Source organism: Podarcis liolepis (genome assembly GCF_965112155.1).
Source record: "Podarcis liolepis genome assembly, chromosome: 11".
Lineage (NCBI taxonomy): Eukaryota > Metazoa > Chordata > Lepidosauria > Squamata > Lacertidae > Podarcis > Podarcis liolepis.
The window spans coordinates 34,751,848-34,770,037 of NC_139565.1; the positions used below are offsets into that span (position 1 = coordinate 34,751,848).

General features: G+C 40.3%; 1 protein-coding gene across 1 annotated transcript; it reads left to right on the forward strand.

Annotated features, from left to right (window-relative positions):
• The first annotated feature begins 160 nt into the window (after positions 1-160).
• Positions 161-17,092, forward strand: DHFR (dihydrofolate reductase). The gene is made up of 6 exons (XM_083465546.1): positions 161-387; positions 1,222-1,271; positions 2,434-2,539; positions 3,901-4,027; positions 15,845-15,960; positions 16,559-17,092. The coding sequence occupies exons 1-6, from the start codon at positions 176-178 to the stop codon at positions 16,635-16,637; spliced, it is 690 nt and encodes a 229-aa protein (XP_083321672.1). The 5' UTR covers positions 161-175; the 3' UTR covers positions 16,638-17,092.
• Positions 17,093-18,190: the final 1,098 nt, after the last annotated feature.

The following is an 18,190-nucleotide window of genomic DNA, read 5'->3' on the forward strand; positions in this document are numbered from 1 at the left end:
CGCGACCGGCCTCGCGCCGTTCCTCGGCCCCGCCCCTCTCACCGCGCCAAAAAAAGCCTATTGTGGAGATTACAGGAGGGGGCGGTAACCGTTGGATTTCGTCACAGGAGGGGGAAAGGTCGTTGTTTTATTTGAGTCGCGGAGCCTCGTGGGAGGAGGTGTGTCCGCCCTACGCATGCGTAAGGGGTGCAGAGCTTCACCACCCCGCCCCTTCGTTGGACTCGTGGGCTGTTTAATTCCAAAGTCTAACAGATACCGCTTCAATACCGAAGGCAGATTCAGCACAGGCACGGAAGGCATTATGGTTCTCTCATTAAATTCCATTGCTGCTGTATCCCTGAACATGGGCATCGGGAAGAATGGGAATCTTCCTTGGCCCCCGCTCAGGTAAAAATTCTTGTTCGCTTATCTTTTATCCCGCGCTTTTTAAAATGAATACAAATCCCAGCATGCACTGCTGTCTTTACACGACGGGTGATTGTGCTGAGATCGAGCAAAGCAGGCTGGGAGTTGGTGTCTTTTCTGAAACTTATTCTAGTCAAAGGGGCAGTAATTGTAATCGTTTAATTATACATACCGTTTACATACTTATTCAGCCTCTCCTCCCTCCCACCCCCGGATATTTTTATGGCACCCTTCAGGACAGAAAACCCTTTCCAAGGCTGCCGGTGGAAATGCTATAAAAATCAGTGTAAAAAATATAAAACATACCAAACGCCTAACAATATATAATTTTAAAAACTAAAGCAACAGCATAGAACCAGCTCCGAACCAGGCCAGCAACCCATCAAAAATATAGCATAAAACATAAGCGGCGACCGTCTGAGTATACAACCCAGCTTCATTAAAAATAGATGGAGATAAAAACAAGTATTGGCAGCACATAATATCTGTAAGTCTGGATTGGTACAAATTTTGCTTTAGTGAGCAATTTTAGGCTTACTATGTAAATCTCTTACGCACTCTCATCACATTCATTCTCACCGTGTATCAGGGAATCTTGATCCCAGTGCCTTATAGAAACAGTAATGGCTCAACGGCATGCACAAATAAATAAACAAATAACCCAAATAGGGGTGTGTGAAATCAGACCAATCCACAGTTGTATGAGCTACAAAGTTAGGGTTTAACAAAAGAACTGCTGAAGTCTTGAGGTCAGGAATAAATATAGCTATTGCAAGGATGACATGATTACAACATTGTTCATTTGTTTTTGAACAGGAATGAGTTTAAGTATTTTCAGAAAATGACAGTGACACCTACACAAGAAGGTAATGTTAGTTAACTTTCCATGGGTCCTGTTTTTTTGTTTCAACCACGAGCTCTCATCTATATACTTTGGGAAATGAATGACTTTGGTCCAGATTAATTTTTTATTCTGGTGAAAGGACCTTCAAATCTAAGCATATTTCAAAATTTTAAACAAATGAGGTTCGTGATCCTAATGCTAGTTATCATGCCATGTCTACAAGTTGCTGAGGAAGAGAGGTGTCGTGTGTCTTAGTGTATGGCAGTGCTTAGTGATGTGAGAATATTCTCCAGAGAATATTCTCCACAAATTGTAAATTCTGTGTCGTCTACACAGCTGCTTTAAATGTACACACCTCATTAATCAAGATTATTCTCCAAAAGATTAATCTCAATAATTTAACATCACTAGCAGTGCTATATGACTGCAGTCCTGGTTCAGTTGAGGGGGGCACAAACCTTCCATGGAAGATTGTAGACTAAGTCTGCATCCTAAACAGGTGATTTAAAAATAGCACATTTATTTGGCAAGTTAGTGTTCATTTTGCACACACATCTCTTGGTGGAGCCATAAAACAACCCTGCAAGATATTTCAGTGTTGTTGTTGTTGTTGTTGTTGTTATATTGCAAATCTGTGATGACTGGTGTGCATTAGGACTGGTAGGGTGAAAGGTAGGACGACCAGCAGTACATGGATCCAGAGCCAATGACAGGCAGAGCCCACTAACTCTAATTTTGTCCCAATCCTCTTGCTTGGTTCTACAAGGACTAAACTGAGACTAACTCTTGAATTATTTGCCTGTTAAAATCTGGAATTAAATATGTTGTCTTTTTTCTTCCTTCTTATAACCTAGGTCCATTGACTTAAATGGTATTAATTCAAAGCATATTAATAGTAAAAATAAAAGGTTTAAATTGTCTCTGTTAACTCAGTTCGTTTGAGCATGGTGCTGATAATACCAAGGGCGCAGGTTTGATCCCCATACAGGCCAGCTGCATATTCCTGCATTGCAAGGGGTTGGACTAGATGACCCTTCCAACTCTAGAATTCTATGATTCTATAAATTCAACTGGTATTAAGTCGAATATTGTGGTGCTACTGCTTAAATAGACGTTGCATGGCCATACAACCTCCACCAGATGTCACTAGATAATAACATCAAGTATGTTTTTATATTTTACAGGAAAACAAAATGTAGTGATAATGGGTAAAAGGACTTGGTTCTCCATTCCTGAGAAGAATCGCCCTTTAAAAGGCAGAATTAATATAGTACTCAGCAAGGAACTGGTGTAAGTACCCATTTTGTTGAAAAATTGGAAGAGGATAGAAAATCATTTACTGAATTTAACTGGCTCATTGGGATTAGTTTTAAAAGTTTCTGTGTTAGCAATAGTACCTGTTAAAACTAATCCCCTGTTCAGTGCTAAAAATGCCTATTCTGTAGAAAGTGTTGACTTTTCTATGTGCTCTTTAAAACCTGGGGGCTATGTCAGGACACATTTTTTGTTCTATATCTTTAATTCCTGCATGGTTACTAGTATTTTGGCTCCAAATTTACAATTTGTCCCAAATATAGTTTCTATTTTAGATCCCACATTTCCTCCACAGAGCTCAGGGTGATTAGAAATGGTTCTCCCCCATTTTTGCCCTGACAGCAACCCTATGAAGTCAGTTAGACTGAAGGATAGTGACTGTTCCAGGGTCACCCAGTGAGCTTGATAGCTAAGTGGGGACTTGAACCTCGATCTCCCTAGTCCTATTCCAACACTAACCACTACCCCATGGTCAATGAAGCAGAAACATGGTAGAGATAAATGCTTGTAGTTCACAGCTGAGATTATTGCAATATTGTCATTTTTATACTTGGATGCATACATGCACAAACGTACACACATATGAAACATGCATATATCTATAGACATTACTATTTTTGTAGTTGCCTGTAGTGTTCAACTGTAACTTGAGAGATATTATGCTGAGAAACAGCATGTGCATGCTTATGAAAATGTGATAGGAATACTCAAGGATGGATATATGCATGTATGTATGTGAACTGTAGCATATCACTTGATTTCTGAAATTGTAGAAATATCTCAAGGACAACAAAAGCAAACTATATCTGGTACAGCTAATATCGGTAATTTATTTTCATTTCCTGTATTGTTTATTTATTGAATTTATATACCGCCCTATACCCGGGGGTCTCAGGGTGGTTCACAGAATAATGTCTTGTTCAAACTGTAGGCTTAACAGTTTATGAGGATGTAGTTTTACCTTCTCTCAGAAGTGGTTTTACACTGTAATTCTAATTGTATACAGTGGTACCTCAGGTTACATACACTTCAGGTTACATATGCTTCAGGTTACAGACTCCGCTAACGCAGAAATAGTGCTTCAGGTTAAGAACTTTGCTTCAGGATGAGAACAGAAATCGTGCTCCAGTGGCGCAGTAGCAACAGGAGGCCCCATTAGCTAAAGTGGTGCTTCAGGTTAAGAACAGTTTCAGGTTAAGTACGGACATCCGGAACGAATTAAGTACTTAACCCGAGGTACCACTGTATCAGCCACAAAATTTAATGATCAAGGGGTGGTTTTATAAAGGGGGGGGGAATGTGCTTAAATATTATGCAGTGACATTTGTTTGTTCTAGGAAAATTCCTGAAGGAGCCCATTACCTGGCCAAAAGTCTAGATCAGGCATTAGATCTTCTGGAATCACCAGAGTTGGCAAGTAAAATAGACATGATTTGGATAGTTGGAGGCACTTCAGTTTATAAGGTATGGGTCAAACGCAAGATTAATATTCTAAAATAATGTAATATAATAATCAAAGATGGACAATACCTACTTTTAGCATGGCCTTTTCACATCCTGACAATTTTCAAATCATTGAAGTAGACGGTACATTTAAAACAGTTTCCATAGTGGGCTTTTCTCCAAGTGTAGCTGTACTTTTCGTTTAACAAATTAACATTCATTTTAGAAAATTATTAATTCTATTCAAAAGAATTGCAAAGTGATATACTAAACAGAAATTTAATACAATATATTAACAATCAAGTATAAATCTAAAAAAATACATACTGTTCGACCAATAGTACTTACCATAGTGGCTGGTACAAAATGCCAGCCAGTCACATTGTACAGCAGTGCAAGATAAAAACTTACACAGCCTCAGAATTCAGATAAATATAATATCCTACCCTACCTCCCGCCTGGGGTGCACAGTCACTCCCTCCCCATCTCACACCAGTGGGAAGGGAGCAGCTAGGTGCAATCCACCAAGAAACAATACAGTTTTTGCTTATTTATTTTAATGGTCCTTAGATGGGATTTTCCAGCAAGCCACATTAAAATAAATGCAGGCTAAACAAGTGCAATCCTTTGTGAATTGTTAAAAAGAAGGGTGCAGATTTTCACCACATTTTTTACCTTCCCAGTTTCTACTGATATTTTTTATATAAATATATGCATATGTTATCCTGGTTACTATAGTGAAGCTTTTTTTGTGCTTTTGGCCTCTGTAACCTCCTAATATGGACATTTAGTGTTTTATTATTATGCATTTTAGTTTGTTTATTGTATAACATTCATTTTCAATGGATGTTGGGAACTGACTTGAATAATTCTTGAGAGCCTGAAATACATTTTAAAATAACCTGCCTCCTACTGGAGTATAATGTTTATCTTCCATTTAGAAGAAAACGCCAATTGAGAACTGAACAGTCAAAATGCATGCTTCACAAAGCTGCTTTTGTAGTGTTCCAAAAATGTATACTTCAGTTAATAATTTATATTCTTCATATCTAACCTAGTTAAGTTTTATGCCTTCTGCTTCACTTCCTGTTACTTAAAAGAGAGCAGTGCTATTCAGCGTTGCAACTCTCAGGCATTAATTGTTTGTTTTTTATTATTGTTCCCTGCGTCCTGTTGTTCGTGTGGTGGGTTAACTTCATAGCCACAGGCTGTCTTGCCCAAGAGAGTATGCTACTCTACTAGTCAATGTAACATTTTTATGTAAATTCTGTCTATAACTTCAAGTTCTAGTAATAAAGCCACTTCCTGATAGCCTGCAAGGAAAAAGTAAAGTGGTTCTAGAGAAAGCTTTATTTTTGAGCTAACATTATGGTTTTAATGAGATGGACTAAATTAACATGAACACCAATAAAAATTCAAAGTGTTTTAGTGCATTTATCAGAGATGTAGTATGCTGAATGATAAGAGTTTCTAAAAGACTACTATTATTTTATGAACAGGTGTGTGGGTAGAAAATTATCTATGGGTACTGAATATCTGCTGGTAATTGAAATGAATCATTTTATTTTATGTAATCCATTAGTTGCATGAATTTGCTTTTGAAAGCTTTGTTTTTGACATTACTGTGTTACATGTTTTAATGTAACAGCTTTTGCAACACATCATTAGGCAAAGCCAGTGTTGGGGGCAGTGGGGTATAGAACCTTACCAATTAAAGGTTAAAGGGACCCCTCACTGTTAGATCCAGTCGTGGACGACTCTGGGGTTGCGGCGCTCATCTCGCTTTACTTGGTTGAGGGAGCCGACGTACAGTTTCCAGGTCATGTGGCCAGCATGACTAAGCCGCTTCTGGAGAACCAAAGCAGTGCACGGAAATGCCGTTTACCTTCCCGCCGGAGTGGTACCTATTTATCTACTAGCACTTCGACATGCTTTAGAACAGGTTGGCAGGAGCTGGGACCGAGCAACGGGAGCTCACCCCGACATGGGGGTTCGAACCGCTGACCTTCTGATCGCCAAGCCCTAGGCTCTGTGGTTTGGTTTAATTTGTAACCTCACCCAATCCAAAGAACTCTGGCCATACAAGTTTGGGATGAAAGTATATACATTAAAATTGCAACTTTATCCTAGTCAGTTCAAAATGTCGTTTTACTTCTAGGTAAGTACGAAAATCCATGACAAGTATCATACTGTTGGACTTGGATTGAGGAGTTGAAATTTCCACATACCTTTGGAAGCACTCTGAAGCGGCAGGAGAATGTCTGTCTCAAACCCCTTGGAAGAATGATGGGGTTAGAATTGTGATTAATAATAAATATGTTCCTTTATATCACTAAAAGGGGCAGGGTGGGGCAGAATTTAGTGTTTGCAGACATTCTCAGTGGTGTTTAAAATATACATGTTTTCACTGCCTCGAAACGTAACCCCTGGGTATATGCGGGGTGGCCTGCACATAACTGGGCAGAAAGTGAAAAGGGTGCTTCATAGTTGCAACATGTGGGTGAGGAGGAAGATGCAGGAGGTTACAGGATGGTGGGGTTGTGTACAAGCGGGGGCATGGGAACGTGAAGAGCAAGTTCATAGTTGCCTAGGGTGGGAAGGGAAAGTTATAAAGGGCTAATGGGAGGGGATGGGAGCAGGGTGAGCACGCACACGTAGTGAATTACATACACCTAATACAGCTACATGGTGATTGTACAGAAATACCTTTAATTAAGAAGGCACGTAGGGTGATATCAAACGTAAGTGTGCTGATTTTGATGGGTCTTCTCTGAGGATGACTAACATTGACTCTTGCCCATTGTACATAGCTTTCTGGCAATGTTTGGATCCTCTTCCAAACACATTCCTTTCTCATGTGTTGAATATTGTCATAAAGCTTTCTGCTAGGGTTCCAAATGGGGACACGGGTGGCACTGTGGGTTAAACCACAGAGCCTAGTACTTGTCGATCAGAAGGTCAGCGGTTCAAATCACCGCAATGGGGTGAGCTCCCGTTGCTCGGTCCCTGCTCCTGCCAACCTAGCAGTTCGAAAGCACGTCAAAGTGCAAGTAGTTAAATAGGTACCACTCCGGCGGGAAGGTAAACGGTGTTTCCATGCACTGCTCTGGTTTGCCAGAAGCGGCTTAGTCATGCTGGCCACATGACCCGGAAGCTGTACGCCGGCTCCCTCGGCCAATAAAGCGAGATGAGCGCCGCAACCCCAGAGTCGGACACGACTGGACCTAATGGTCAGGGGTCCCTTTACCTTTACCTTATGGGTTCCAAGAGTGTTGCCTGGGGCATAATGAACTCTTTGGAACAAAACTTGGCATTACAGCTACATCACAGGAGATGTGATAATGCGGATAATACAAAGTGCTATTCATTCTGCATGTCTTAATTCTTCTATTTTACTCAACAAAGTGGCAGTATCAAAGAAGAGCACTAGCTAAAGATTTTCATAAGTGCTTCTATTTCATACCTACAGGGGGGGAAACAAATGCTGGATCTTCAATGATGAATATGATTTGTCCTAGTCTTTCCTCTTTCCTGCTGCTTGTACTGTTCCTTCAAACAGACCACATAGGGCCAAACTATTCATGTGATGCTAAGTATGTCATTAGAAGGCCCCTCAAAGTGCATTAAAAAACAACAACAGCAGGCATGGGAGTTCGATTTTCATTGCACTGCAACATGAAAAGAGGTTTAACCCTTTCTATTTTCCAGCAATCCTTCTGAAATACACAATATTAATCTGAGCAGGGGGAAGGTTGTTCTCATTACTGTTGATGGGAGCCTTTTTCTGAAGCGAATAGCAGTGCTTTGGAGTTGCTATTTTTGTCAGGACTGTGCAGGGAAATAAACCTCCCCTCCTTGGATACCGTGGTCCTAATAAAACTGGGAACTGTGTTGTTTGTTGAAACATATTGATGTACAGTGGTATCTCTGGTTACGAACGGGATCCGTTCTGGAGGCCTGGCCGTATCCTGAAAATTTCGTAACCGGAGGACCGCTTCTGCGCATGCATGAGCGGCAAACCCACTTCCGGGTTTGCCGCGTTCGCAACCCAAAGATTACGTTACCTGAAGATAATTCTTAGTGATACTGTAATTCTTCGTGATACATTGAGGATCACACATAGTTTGCCCCTTAGAGAGGAACTGGTATAGTGTATGTAGCATGAAGTTTCATATACAACAGTCTACTGGTGTATGGGCTAAGAACATGGTAGAGTCAATACTAGTAGTGCAAACTTGCAAGATCAGAGTTACAGACCATGATTGAAATATGATACCTGTGTGCTACCTGTTGTAGCTGAGTTGGGAATGTGCTCTCGCCCTCATGTGCTTGCAGGCTTCCCAAAGGCATCTTGTTGGCTACTGTGAAAACAGGGTGCTGCACCAGCAGGGCTCATTTTCTGTTTGTTCTGGCAACAACTGTAATCCACCTCACTGATAAATTTTATATAGCCACCACAGATTTCATACAGACGTGCAAATGGCACTGAGTTAAATGTGCCTGTTGTTTGGTAGATTTAAATATATTTTCTGAGCCATGATTCATAAACAGTTTTCGTGGCAAACAATGTGCCAGTCGAGGCTGTTTTATACACAAATGGACAGTGTCACCTGAATGCTTTTTGATTAAAGCATTGTGTAAAGAATTACTCATTTGGCAAAAGGACAGGAGGGGATGTTAAGCTTATCAGTCACTGAACAATGGAAAATGAAAGCCCTTTGCTGTACACTCTCATAAAATACTTTGCTCCATATTTAATGTCAGAGTGTTTAAAAGAACATATTTTATTCTGTTGTATTTAGCATGGCTTCCAGCTTTTTCCAATTATGTTCCTTGCATTAATTAAGAACCATTTATTTGTGCTTTATTATGTAGCAAATATCTGTTTAAAAGATAAACTGTCTCTTTAATAGAGTACTTCCCAACAAAAGCAGTCAGCATACTCACTGATTTGCTAAAAATGCTACTCTGTAAGCTTCACATTGAATAGATGCCCAGAGCCAGAATGTCGGGGGAGTGAGAGTACGACATAGTATGTTGTACAAAACAGCAAAGATCTAAAGATAGGTAGTCCAATATGTTTTGTATGATTTCATTTATGAAATCATTTTAATAAAAGTTTGATTTTAATAAAATAAATGCCAAGTACTTATCAGTAATACCACATACCGGAACTCTGGGGGAAGTAGCTTTATATATTATTACTGGGTAATTTGGTAGACCAATACTTGAATGTTTTTCCTTTTTTCTGTAGGCTAAAAAATTACCAATACTTTTGTGTGTGTGTATGTGGAAAAAATACAGGGAAGAAGTCTGGTATGTCCTTGACCCTAACAGCCCATACCTCACTCTTGAGAGTTATTGCAATAGTTTAATAAGCCCTTTTTCCCCCTAAAAGGATTCATTAAAAAGTTTGTTTAAGATGTTGTGATGCTGGTGCGTGCACACACACACATTGTGCTAGGATAGTAAGTGAATCTACATTGGGGAAGTAGACAAACCCTTGGAACTAGGCAAGCAAGAGGGAAGAAAGCAGGAGGAAGCGCACCTTTCACTTCTTGTTTGCCAGTCATTCTGAGACTGGAACATTCCTATTTACTCAGGTTTACTTGAGAGGGTTTGTGTGATGAAGACCTTTGAAATTAATTAACTTGAGTAAGTTAGGTCCACTTAATTCAATAGGTCTACTCTGAGTAAAATGAAGTTGAGTACCACCCTGAGTCTGCCTTTAAAAGATTGTTTTATTGCATGCACTCCACTTCTGCGTTCACGTTAACATAAAAGGCTATGCTCTATGTTACCCCTACCAACAGAAGTTCAGCTGGTGGGTATATGAGAAGGCCATAGCACCTCAACTTTGGGGTGCCTTTTCTAAAGAGGTCCACCATGCTCCATCATTACCTGTTTTTTTAAGCCAATTGTTGAAAAAAAGGGCTGTTCTAGGGTCTCTTCAGCTATACAAAAATTTCGATACAGTACAAACTTATGCATGCTTACTCAAAAGTAAGTCTCACTGTGTTCATTGGGGTTTATTTTACTATAGTAAGCATGTTTTGAATTGAAGTTATGATAATCATTTATTGAATTGTTAGTTTGCATTTTTGTTTAACTTCTATTTTAGAGACTAGTTGCTTTGAGGGCCATTGGTAGAGGTGCGTAGTAACCACAAGATTTGGCTTAGACTCCAGTTTGGTGCTTTGGAAACATACAGATTTGGTTCAGACTGCTTCAGAGCCTGCCCAGTTCACCTCTGATCTGAATCCAAATCCCAGTTTGGGGAAAACAAAGTTGTGTGCCTCCCTAGTGCTTATAGTGGAGAAAACAACAAACGGCTATAGCTTTTCTTTTTGACAAAACTGAATGAAATTAGCAGGCATAGCAGGCTCTTTTGGGTCTCAGCTCCTGCCAACGTAGCAGTTCAAAAGCATGCCAGTGCAAGTAGATAAATAGGTACTGCTGCAGCAGGAAGGTAAATGGCGTTTCCGTGCACTCTTGTTTCCGTCACGGTGTTCCATTGCACCAGAAGTGGTTTAGTTATGCTGGCCACATGACTCAGAAAGCTGTCTCTGGACAAAAGTCGGCTCCCTCAGCCTGAAAAGCGAGATGAGTGCTGCAACCTCATAGTTACCTTTGACTGGGCTTAACCGTCCAAGGGTCCTTTACCTTTATACAGTACTGCTCTGCTTAATTGAGTGTGCTAATCTACACTATGCTTGCAAGCAATTGCCAGTTCAGTAGTGCTGATGATGGAGGCTGCTGCATCAACACTGAGGGCAGAATGGTTCTAGTATCATGGAAATATCACAAATGGTGGCAGTGCAACCACATCAGGACTGTAGTACATGATCTGACACTTTCTAGAAGCAGTGTCATGCAGGAGATGTTCAGGCCTTTAAAATAATACACAGTTCTAATATAGAAAACAAATGTGAAATTATTTATCCAAAATTAGCAATCAACTCTTATTCATATAAAAGAAACATGCTGATTTGACATCTTGGAAAATTATAAAATGGGGGACGGGTGGAAGAAAGGTTAGAGCATGACTCATTGATGGAGTCATAAGTCACTTAAATCCCGGTCTTCTGTATTTTAAGTGCCTTTTTAGAAGTGCTTGCTAAGATTGAAGTGGGAGGATTTGAACTTCTGCTCTGAATAAGAGGTGTGGGGGTGGGGACTTGGTTGAAAGAAATGTAGCAACGTCTTAACTATATTTGAGTTGATGCCAACTGACAATGTGACTTTAAAAAAACCAACAACATTTATAAGATGCAGTGGAATCTTTTTCCTTCCTTTTGTGTACAAGAACTGTGTGAGATTAGTAGTTGAACGTTGTCCACTGTCCTGTGTCAGTAGAGGTAAGTATGTGGGATTCACTGTGGGGTTTTCTCTTTCTCCCCTCATTTTGTTAAGCTGCAAGTGCTTAGCAAGGGAAGATTTGGCACTGCAAGGATGGAAGGATTAATTCAAGAGCTAATCCTTAGTGGTTTCTTAGTATTTCCTTTTCCTTGAAATTTGTTTTATATAATCAGCAGAATGAATCCTCTCTGAAAACTCTGCAGTATGTACACAGAGGATTCTAAAGCAAACACTAGTATTAGATTCCATATGAAACTTTTTTTTTAGCAGGATACAATGCAGTTTGGAAGTTACTTTCCACATGTGGCAGCAACTTCATTGCTTAATTTGCAAGAAATTTCTCCTTTCCCAAAATGGTGGACTTTTTGTTGCAAAATTTACACGGAAATAGAAGTACCGGTACATATGCCCAAGGTGGGTAGGGGAAGACATAAAAGTGAACAAAGTAGACTAATGTGAAGTTTACTTTTGTAAATTTGAAAAACTCACTCATAACCTTTGTACCTTCCACCCAGACAACCAAAAAGCATTATCAGAATTCAAGGGCATATTGTAGCCTGGCAAAAACACATGGGCTGTGAAACAGGGCCAGTGAAGGGTGTGTCCTGGTGAGAGTTTTGAAGGCCAGCTAAAGAAGCCTGGAGGCCCCTGGCCCAGATTTTCCCCATCAGTGATGTAGCCCCAAGTACCCGTATTTTTCGCTCTATAACACGCACCCGACCATAACACGCATGTAGTTTTTAGAGGAGGAAAACAAGAAAAAAATATTCTAAACGAAACAGTGGATGTATGATTTTTGTGGTTCATGCTGTGGCCACAGACATGTGATCTGACGGTGAGTTTGGGGTAGCCCAATGCAAAAATCCTGAGGATCCATGTGGATCCATGGTTTGTAACCACGTTTTTGCACCACTGCGGCCCCAGGCAACAGTGGGTGCGTGATTTTTTTGGTGCAAGCTGTAGCCATGGACATGCCATGTGATCTGCTGGTGAATTTGGGGTGACCCGTGTAAGCGGCTCCCTTCCTCTCCCGCTTTGCTCCTTTAAAGCAAGCAGGCTCTCTGTCCCTCTCTCCTCCCCACTCAGTGGCTCTTCTCCCGCTTTGCTGTTTCAAAGCGAGCCACGGAGGAGGGAAGGAAGGGGAACCATGGATCCTCTGCTCACAACTGCAGCAGATGCCCCCGCCATCCGTAGGCATTCGCTCCATAACACGCACAGACATTTCCCCTTACTTTCTAGGAGGAAAAAAGTGAGTGTTATGGTGCAAAAAATACGGTACTTTAAAATCTGTTTCTGGTTTTGATCATGCCTTTGTCTTGATTTGGTCGTAGTGGTGAATACAGTGGTGCCTCGCAAGACGAAAAGAATCCGTTCTGTGATTCTCTTCGTCTAGCGGTTTTTTCATCTTGCAAAGCAAGCCCATTGACGGATTAGCGGCTTTTAGCGGCTTATCTTATCTGCTGATCGGATCAGCTGATAAGCGGCTTAGAAAAGGGGGGGGGAGGAAAAAAACCCGCAGGAACTCGCAAGACATTGTCGTCTTGCAAAGCAAGCCCATAGGAGATTTGTTTTGCGAAGCACCTCCAAAACGGAAAACTCTTTCGTCTAGCGAGTTTTCCGTCTTGCGAGGCATTCGTCTTGCGGGGCACCACTGTACATTGCAAAAGTTGGTAGCAGGCAATGGGGACAGAGAGGATTACAATCAATGGATAGTATAATTTTATTCCTGTGCACTCCTTATAAAGAAATGAAATAAAAAATTGGCTTTTCTTGGTCATTAAATGCCAAAAGAATTCTATCTCGCTGATGTGTTCTCCTTTTTACCTGAAAGTATTCAAACTGAACCAGTTGCTTTATAAATTTGTGGCCTCAGCAACTGCTGACTTAAATTGTTGGATTAGATCTGCATGAACAGATGATTGTCAAAGCAACAGTTACCAACTCAATGTTAAGTGAATCATCTTTAGAAGATTAAGTGTTCTGTGGGAGAAAAGTGGAAAGAGAATTCTTTATGTTGAAATCTTTATGTTGATAACCATATAGCTGTAGCTGGTTGTGTACTTTTCATAAGCAGGCCTGGGGGCGGTTTCCTGCATCTGTAAATTAAAGAAAGAGGCTGCACTTATCAGAATGCACAATATTTCAAAACTGATTGCTTCTCCTTATGTGTCCTTTAAAAAATAATAATCAAATGGCTGCCACATTCCAGGCTAAATTAATACAGTTGTGCATGGCTGTGTTCAGATGTCACTCTAAACTATAGTTTGGCATAACCTAACCTCCTCCCACACTCTCAGTCCTCCCTTCTCCTCTCAGATGTCTGAGAGAAGGACTTTAGAAGCTTTTGCATCAACTGTAGGTTGACCACTGTTTATTGTCTTATGTGGAATTGTGGTTAATCTTAAGTATGGTTAAGTTTAATAAGCCAACTTCAGAAACCATGTTTTAAACATGGCTTATTTGAAACTAACCATAATTAAGATTAACTACATTCTGTCAGGTTTAGAAGGCACAACAAGCTATGGATAATCAAAGCAGAAGGAAAATATATCAAACTTCTCTTCCTGAGTGTTCAGGTGGAAAGTAGGTGGAGTGCAGGAGCCCAGGAAAAGGCTATGTTTATTCATGTCTTGCTAAACTATAGTTTAGCATGATGTCCAAATGCAGCCAATATATTGTATTTTTTATTTTATTTTATTGAAAAAGCTTGGCCTCATAAAAATTATAATCCCCACATAAATCTTTTTATCTTCTTGGGTCAAATTATCTTTGTGTGACATATGTTTCTATAGATGTGTTTATGAGGAATGGTTTTGGATTTGTTTGCAAGTTGTGAAAATTGTCTGCTACTTCATATCTGCTTTATATCTGTGGTCTGGAAATAAACAACAGGAGTGGTTGTGATAATCTTCCTGCCCTGCAGTTATTGTATTCACAGGGATTCTTGTAGTGTCCTTTCAAGTGGATAATGCTCTGAGTTTTGTTTTCAGACCTAATTTCTATGTTAACATGATGTAAAGGAAAACCACAAGTGGGTTCAGTTCTTTTTTTAAAAAAAATCCAGCAGAGGACACAGAAACACGACCATAATTACCACAGTCATCAATGAGAGGAGGACCATTGAAAAGAATGCCCTGTGTGAGGGGGGGGGGGGAGAGAGACCATCCTTGTAAGAGGCAGGCTACAGGGCACTGCATGTTAAGTGTTGGGAAACTCTTGGCATTAACTATATAAATGGGTCGAGGATCTGAGGAAATATTCTGCTGCTCCCATGTTTAACAGAATTGATTTTTTGTATAGCTACACTTTGATATTTATGTACTATATACTATTGCTGCCATTTTTAGGACTTTGCTAACATAATTTACTCTTTGCATCTTTGCACTCTGCAACTGTTTAGAGCTTTTGACTTTATTGTGTGTCGAGACCCTGTAACCACCCCCTCGAAGATGAATGAAAAATACCAGGACACAGATATTTGGTTAATGTTATTGGGCAAATTTTGGCCACAACTTTATTGGTTACAGAATTTGAGTAGTATTGACTTAGGCAGTAAATAGACCCGACTATATCTGACTCCTGCCCGCTGCCCAGGGAGTCCAGTAAGGGTAAACCACATTTGTATTTGTTAAAATTGTTTAATATGTCAGTGTCACTGTTGTTTTGCACCGTTTATTATTTTGTAGTTTCTTTTTTTTGCTGTGCTGCAAACCACTTTGGGTGCAGTTTTTTTTGTGGAGAATTGGGATACAAATTAAACAATAGTAACTCATTGTGACCATGTGATGTCCTTTGAGAATCTGTCTGCTCCTTTTGGTTTCCCAAAACTCCAATATTTCTAAAGATGTTTACAGTTTTCAGTAAATGTCTTACTGTCTAGGGTTGCCATATGTCTGGGATTTCCTGGACATGTCCTTTTGAGGGGGGCCAGAGCACCCATCCAGGCAGATTTCTGCATTTTTCATGGGTTGTCTGGGTTTTGGGGTTTAATTTATTATCATTATAATTTTTATTTTTATTATTATTTGTGGGGCACATGCATACTCAGAAGACTCTGTGCCCTGGAACAGGAAGCACTGCATCAGGCGGCCTAGCATGGCCTTTCCAGGGCTGTGCTAAACCCTGAATTGCTCCCAGCAGCCAGCAGGCCTTGCACGGAGATGCAGGATGGGGGGGGGGGTGTTCTCCAGAATATGGCAGCCCTATTACGATACGATATCTTTATCGTCATTGTCCCATACAGAACAATGAAATTGAAAAATCTACATAAGACATTCAAAACCCCCTAAAAATCTGAAACCCCATTTTAAAATACAATATACTCCTATAGAGACTCCTTATACTGCGTTTAAAACCAATTTACTGTCTGTAAATTGATTGGTGATATATTATTAAAATTGCCTGTAAAAAATTAAGTTCCTGCCCAGTATTGGCTAATTAAGAAAACACATATTCACTTATTTTATCTGGCTTTTTAAGGCAGCAATGGACAAGCCAGTTCATCAACGATTGTTTGTGACCAGAATCCTGCATTACTTTGAAAGCGATACATTCTTTCCAGAAATTGATTTAGAAAAATACAGGCTTCTACCTAGGTAAGTATTTTATGAACAGTAATCTCTCATTTTCATCTGAAGCTTTACTATTAGTGGCATAACAAAATATTTCCCAAGTTAAAGGTACCCCTGCCCGTACGAGCCAGTCATGTCCGACTCTAGGGTTGTGCGCCCATCTCATTTAAGAGGCCGGGGGCCAGCGCTGTCCGGAGACACTTCCGGGTCACGTGACCAGCGTGACGAAGCTGCTCTGGCGAGCCAGCACCAGCGCAGCACACAGAAACGCCGTTTACCTTCCCGCTATAAAGCGGTACCTATTTATCTACTTGCACTTAAGGGTGCTTTCAAACTGCTAGGTGGGCAGGAGCTGGGACCGAACAACGGGAGCTCACCCCGCCGTGGGGATTTGAACCACCGACCATGCGATCGGCAAGTCCTAGGCGCTGAGGTTTTACCCACAGCGCCACCCACGTCCCATATTTCCCAAGTTAATTTATGCTAATTCAAAACCTGAAAAGAAATATTAGAACCAACAATATGTGAAGGACAAAATAATCTCTTCATGTTTCTTTCAGCCTAGTCAAATATGTAATTATTCTTTTTATCAAACTACAAGCAATGCTTTCTCTCTACATAGTTTCCCAGGTGTCCCTGCTGATATTCAAGAAGAGAATGGCATTCAGTACAAATTTGAAGTGTATGAAAAGAGCATCTAAACTTCACCTGATGTGACAACTCTTTGCTCAAAACAAGCTTCTTAATTTAATCCATTTTGCAGAATAGACGCTCCCCTCCCTCATGTGCTCTCCATGTTGCTTCCCCCTGACAACTGCAGATGCTGAGAATCAGACAGAGGGAGCACAGGCTCTCCTTTGCCCTCCCAGAGACCAAAATTGCATGGGAGTAAGCTCCACTGAAATAAATGTCTCTTTCATGTAGTATTCATCTCTGGCTCACTCTCTTCAGGCTAATGCAAGTTCTGTTGGTGGGGAGGTTTCCTCAAAACAAGCACAATACAGTGTAGAAACTACAATAAAAAGTTGTCTCTTGTGTATGTGAGACTTCCATAAGTCCACTGAAAAATGCATTCCATGTTTATGGCTGACAGACTAAATCATGGGTTTGTTTTTTGTTGTTGTTTCATAAATAAAAAGGTGTGTTTTGAATTTCATCTTCTTGTATGAATACTCTCTTGGACTACAACTCCTATCAGCCCCCAACCAGCCACTGGTCAATGCATAAATTTTAGTTTCCAGCCATTAACTCACATTAAATTTCAATTTTCTGGCAATGGCTCAAACTTTAGGTCTCATCAATTTCATGCTTAAAATTGGAAGTGGAGTTTTTTTTTCTGCTGTTGATAGCTTTTTATATGAAAACCAAGAAAAAAATTAAGTTGCTAGGCAGCAGTCACTTTGCTTATGAATCACTGCCTGGAGTAATTACCAGAGCTAAGAAGTTACTATAATCTCCATTAAGAAATTTTAAAAGTGAGTAATTTACCATCAATTGTGTTGGTCAATCTCGCCACAGAATCCTACAGAATAGGGGGGAAATGACAATTAGTGCAATTGTCTTAAACATTCTCTGGATAATACAATCTGATACATAGTCTTTTCCCCCTTCAGCTGCTCAAACAGAACACTGTTGTCAAATTATTTTCCATAACACGTTTTTACTTCTCCACCCTGGTACCATCTTCCATTTAGTGCTCTTTTTGTAATTTTAGAGCAAGCCTTTGTTCAGTTTGCTGCTGAGCTTATATCAACATGTAAAAGTGTGTGTCTGTGTGTGTGTGTGTGTGTGTGTGTGTGTGTGTGTATATATATATATATATATATATAATCCCACGTTGTACAAAATGTGTTTTGTTACACTCAGCTATAACATCCCAATTTACTTCAGAGTCCAAAGGTGGTGAGGCAGACCATCCACCTTTCCACCCTAATTGAGGCAGATTTTACTGCCAGTACTGGGGATCCAAAATACCTGAAGCAGTGGTGGCTTGGATGGTCTCCCAAATGCCAAGAATCCCTCCCCCCCAAAACCTCCTCCTTTTCCTTTTCCCTTTCAAAGTGCTGTCTCCACCCATTTCTGGCTAGCTGTACTCACAACCAATCAAGGTGAAGCTCTTGCTTAGCATACTGAGAATTTTGCCTGTATTGTTCCATCAAACTCTGATTTACCTGGGCCATCTGTCACAGATGCACCTGATTTTTTAAAAATAAAAATCATCTATGGCTTTAAAAATAAATTATTATACTAAATG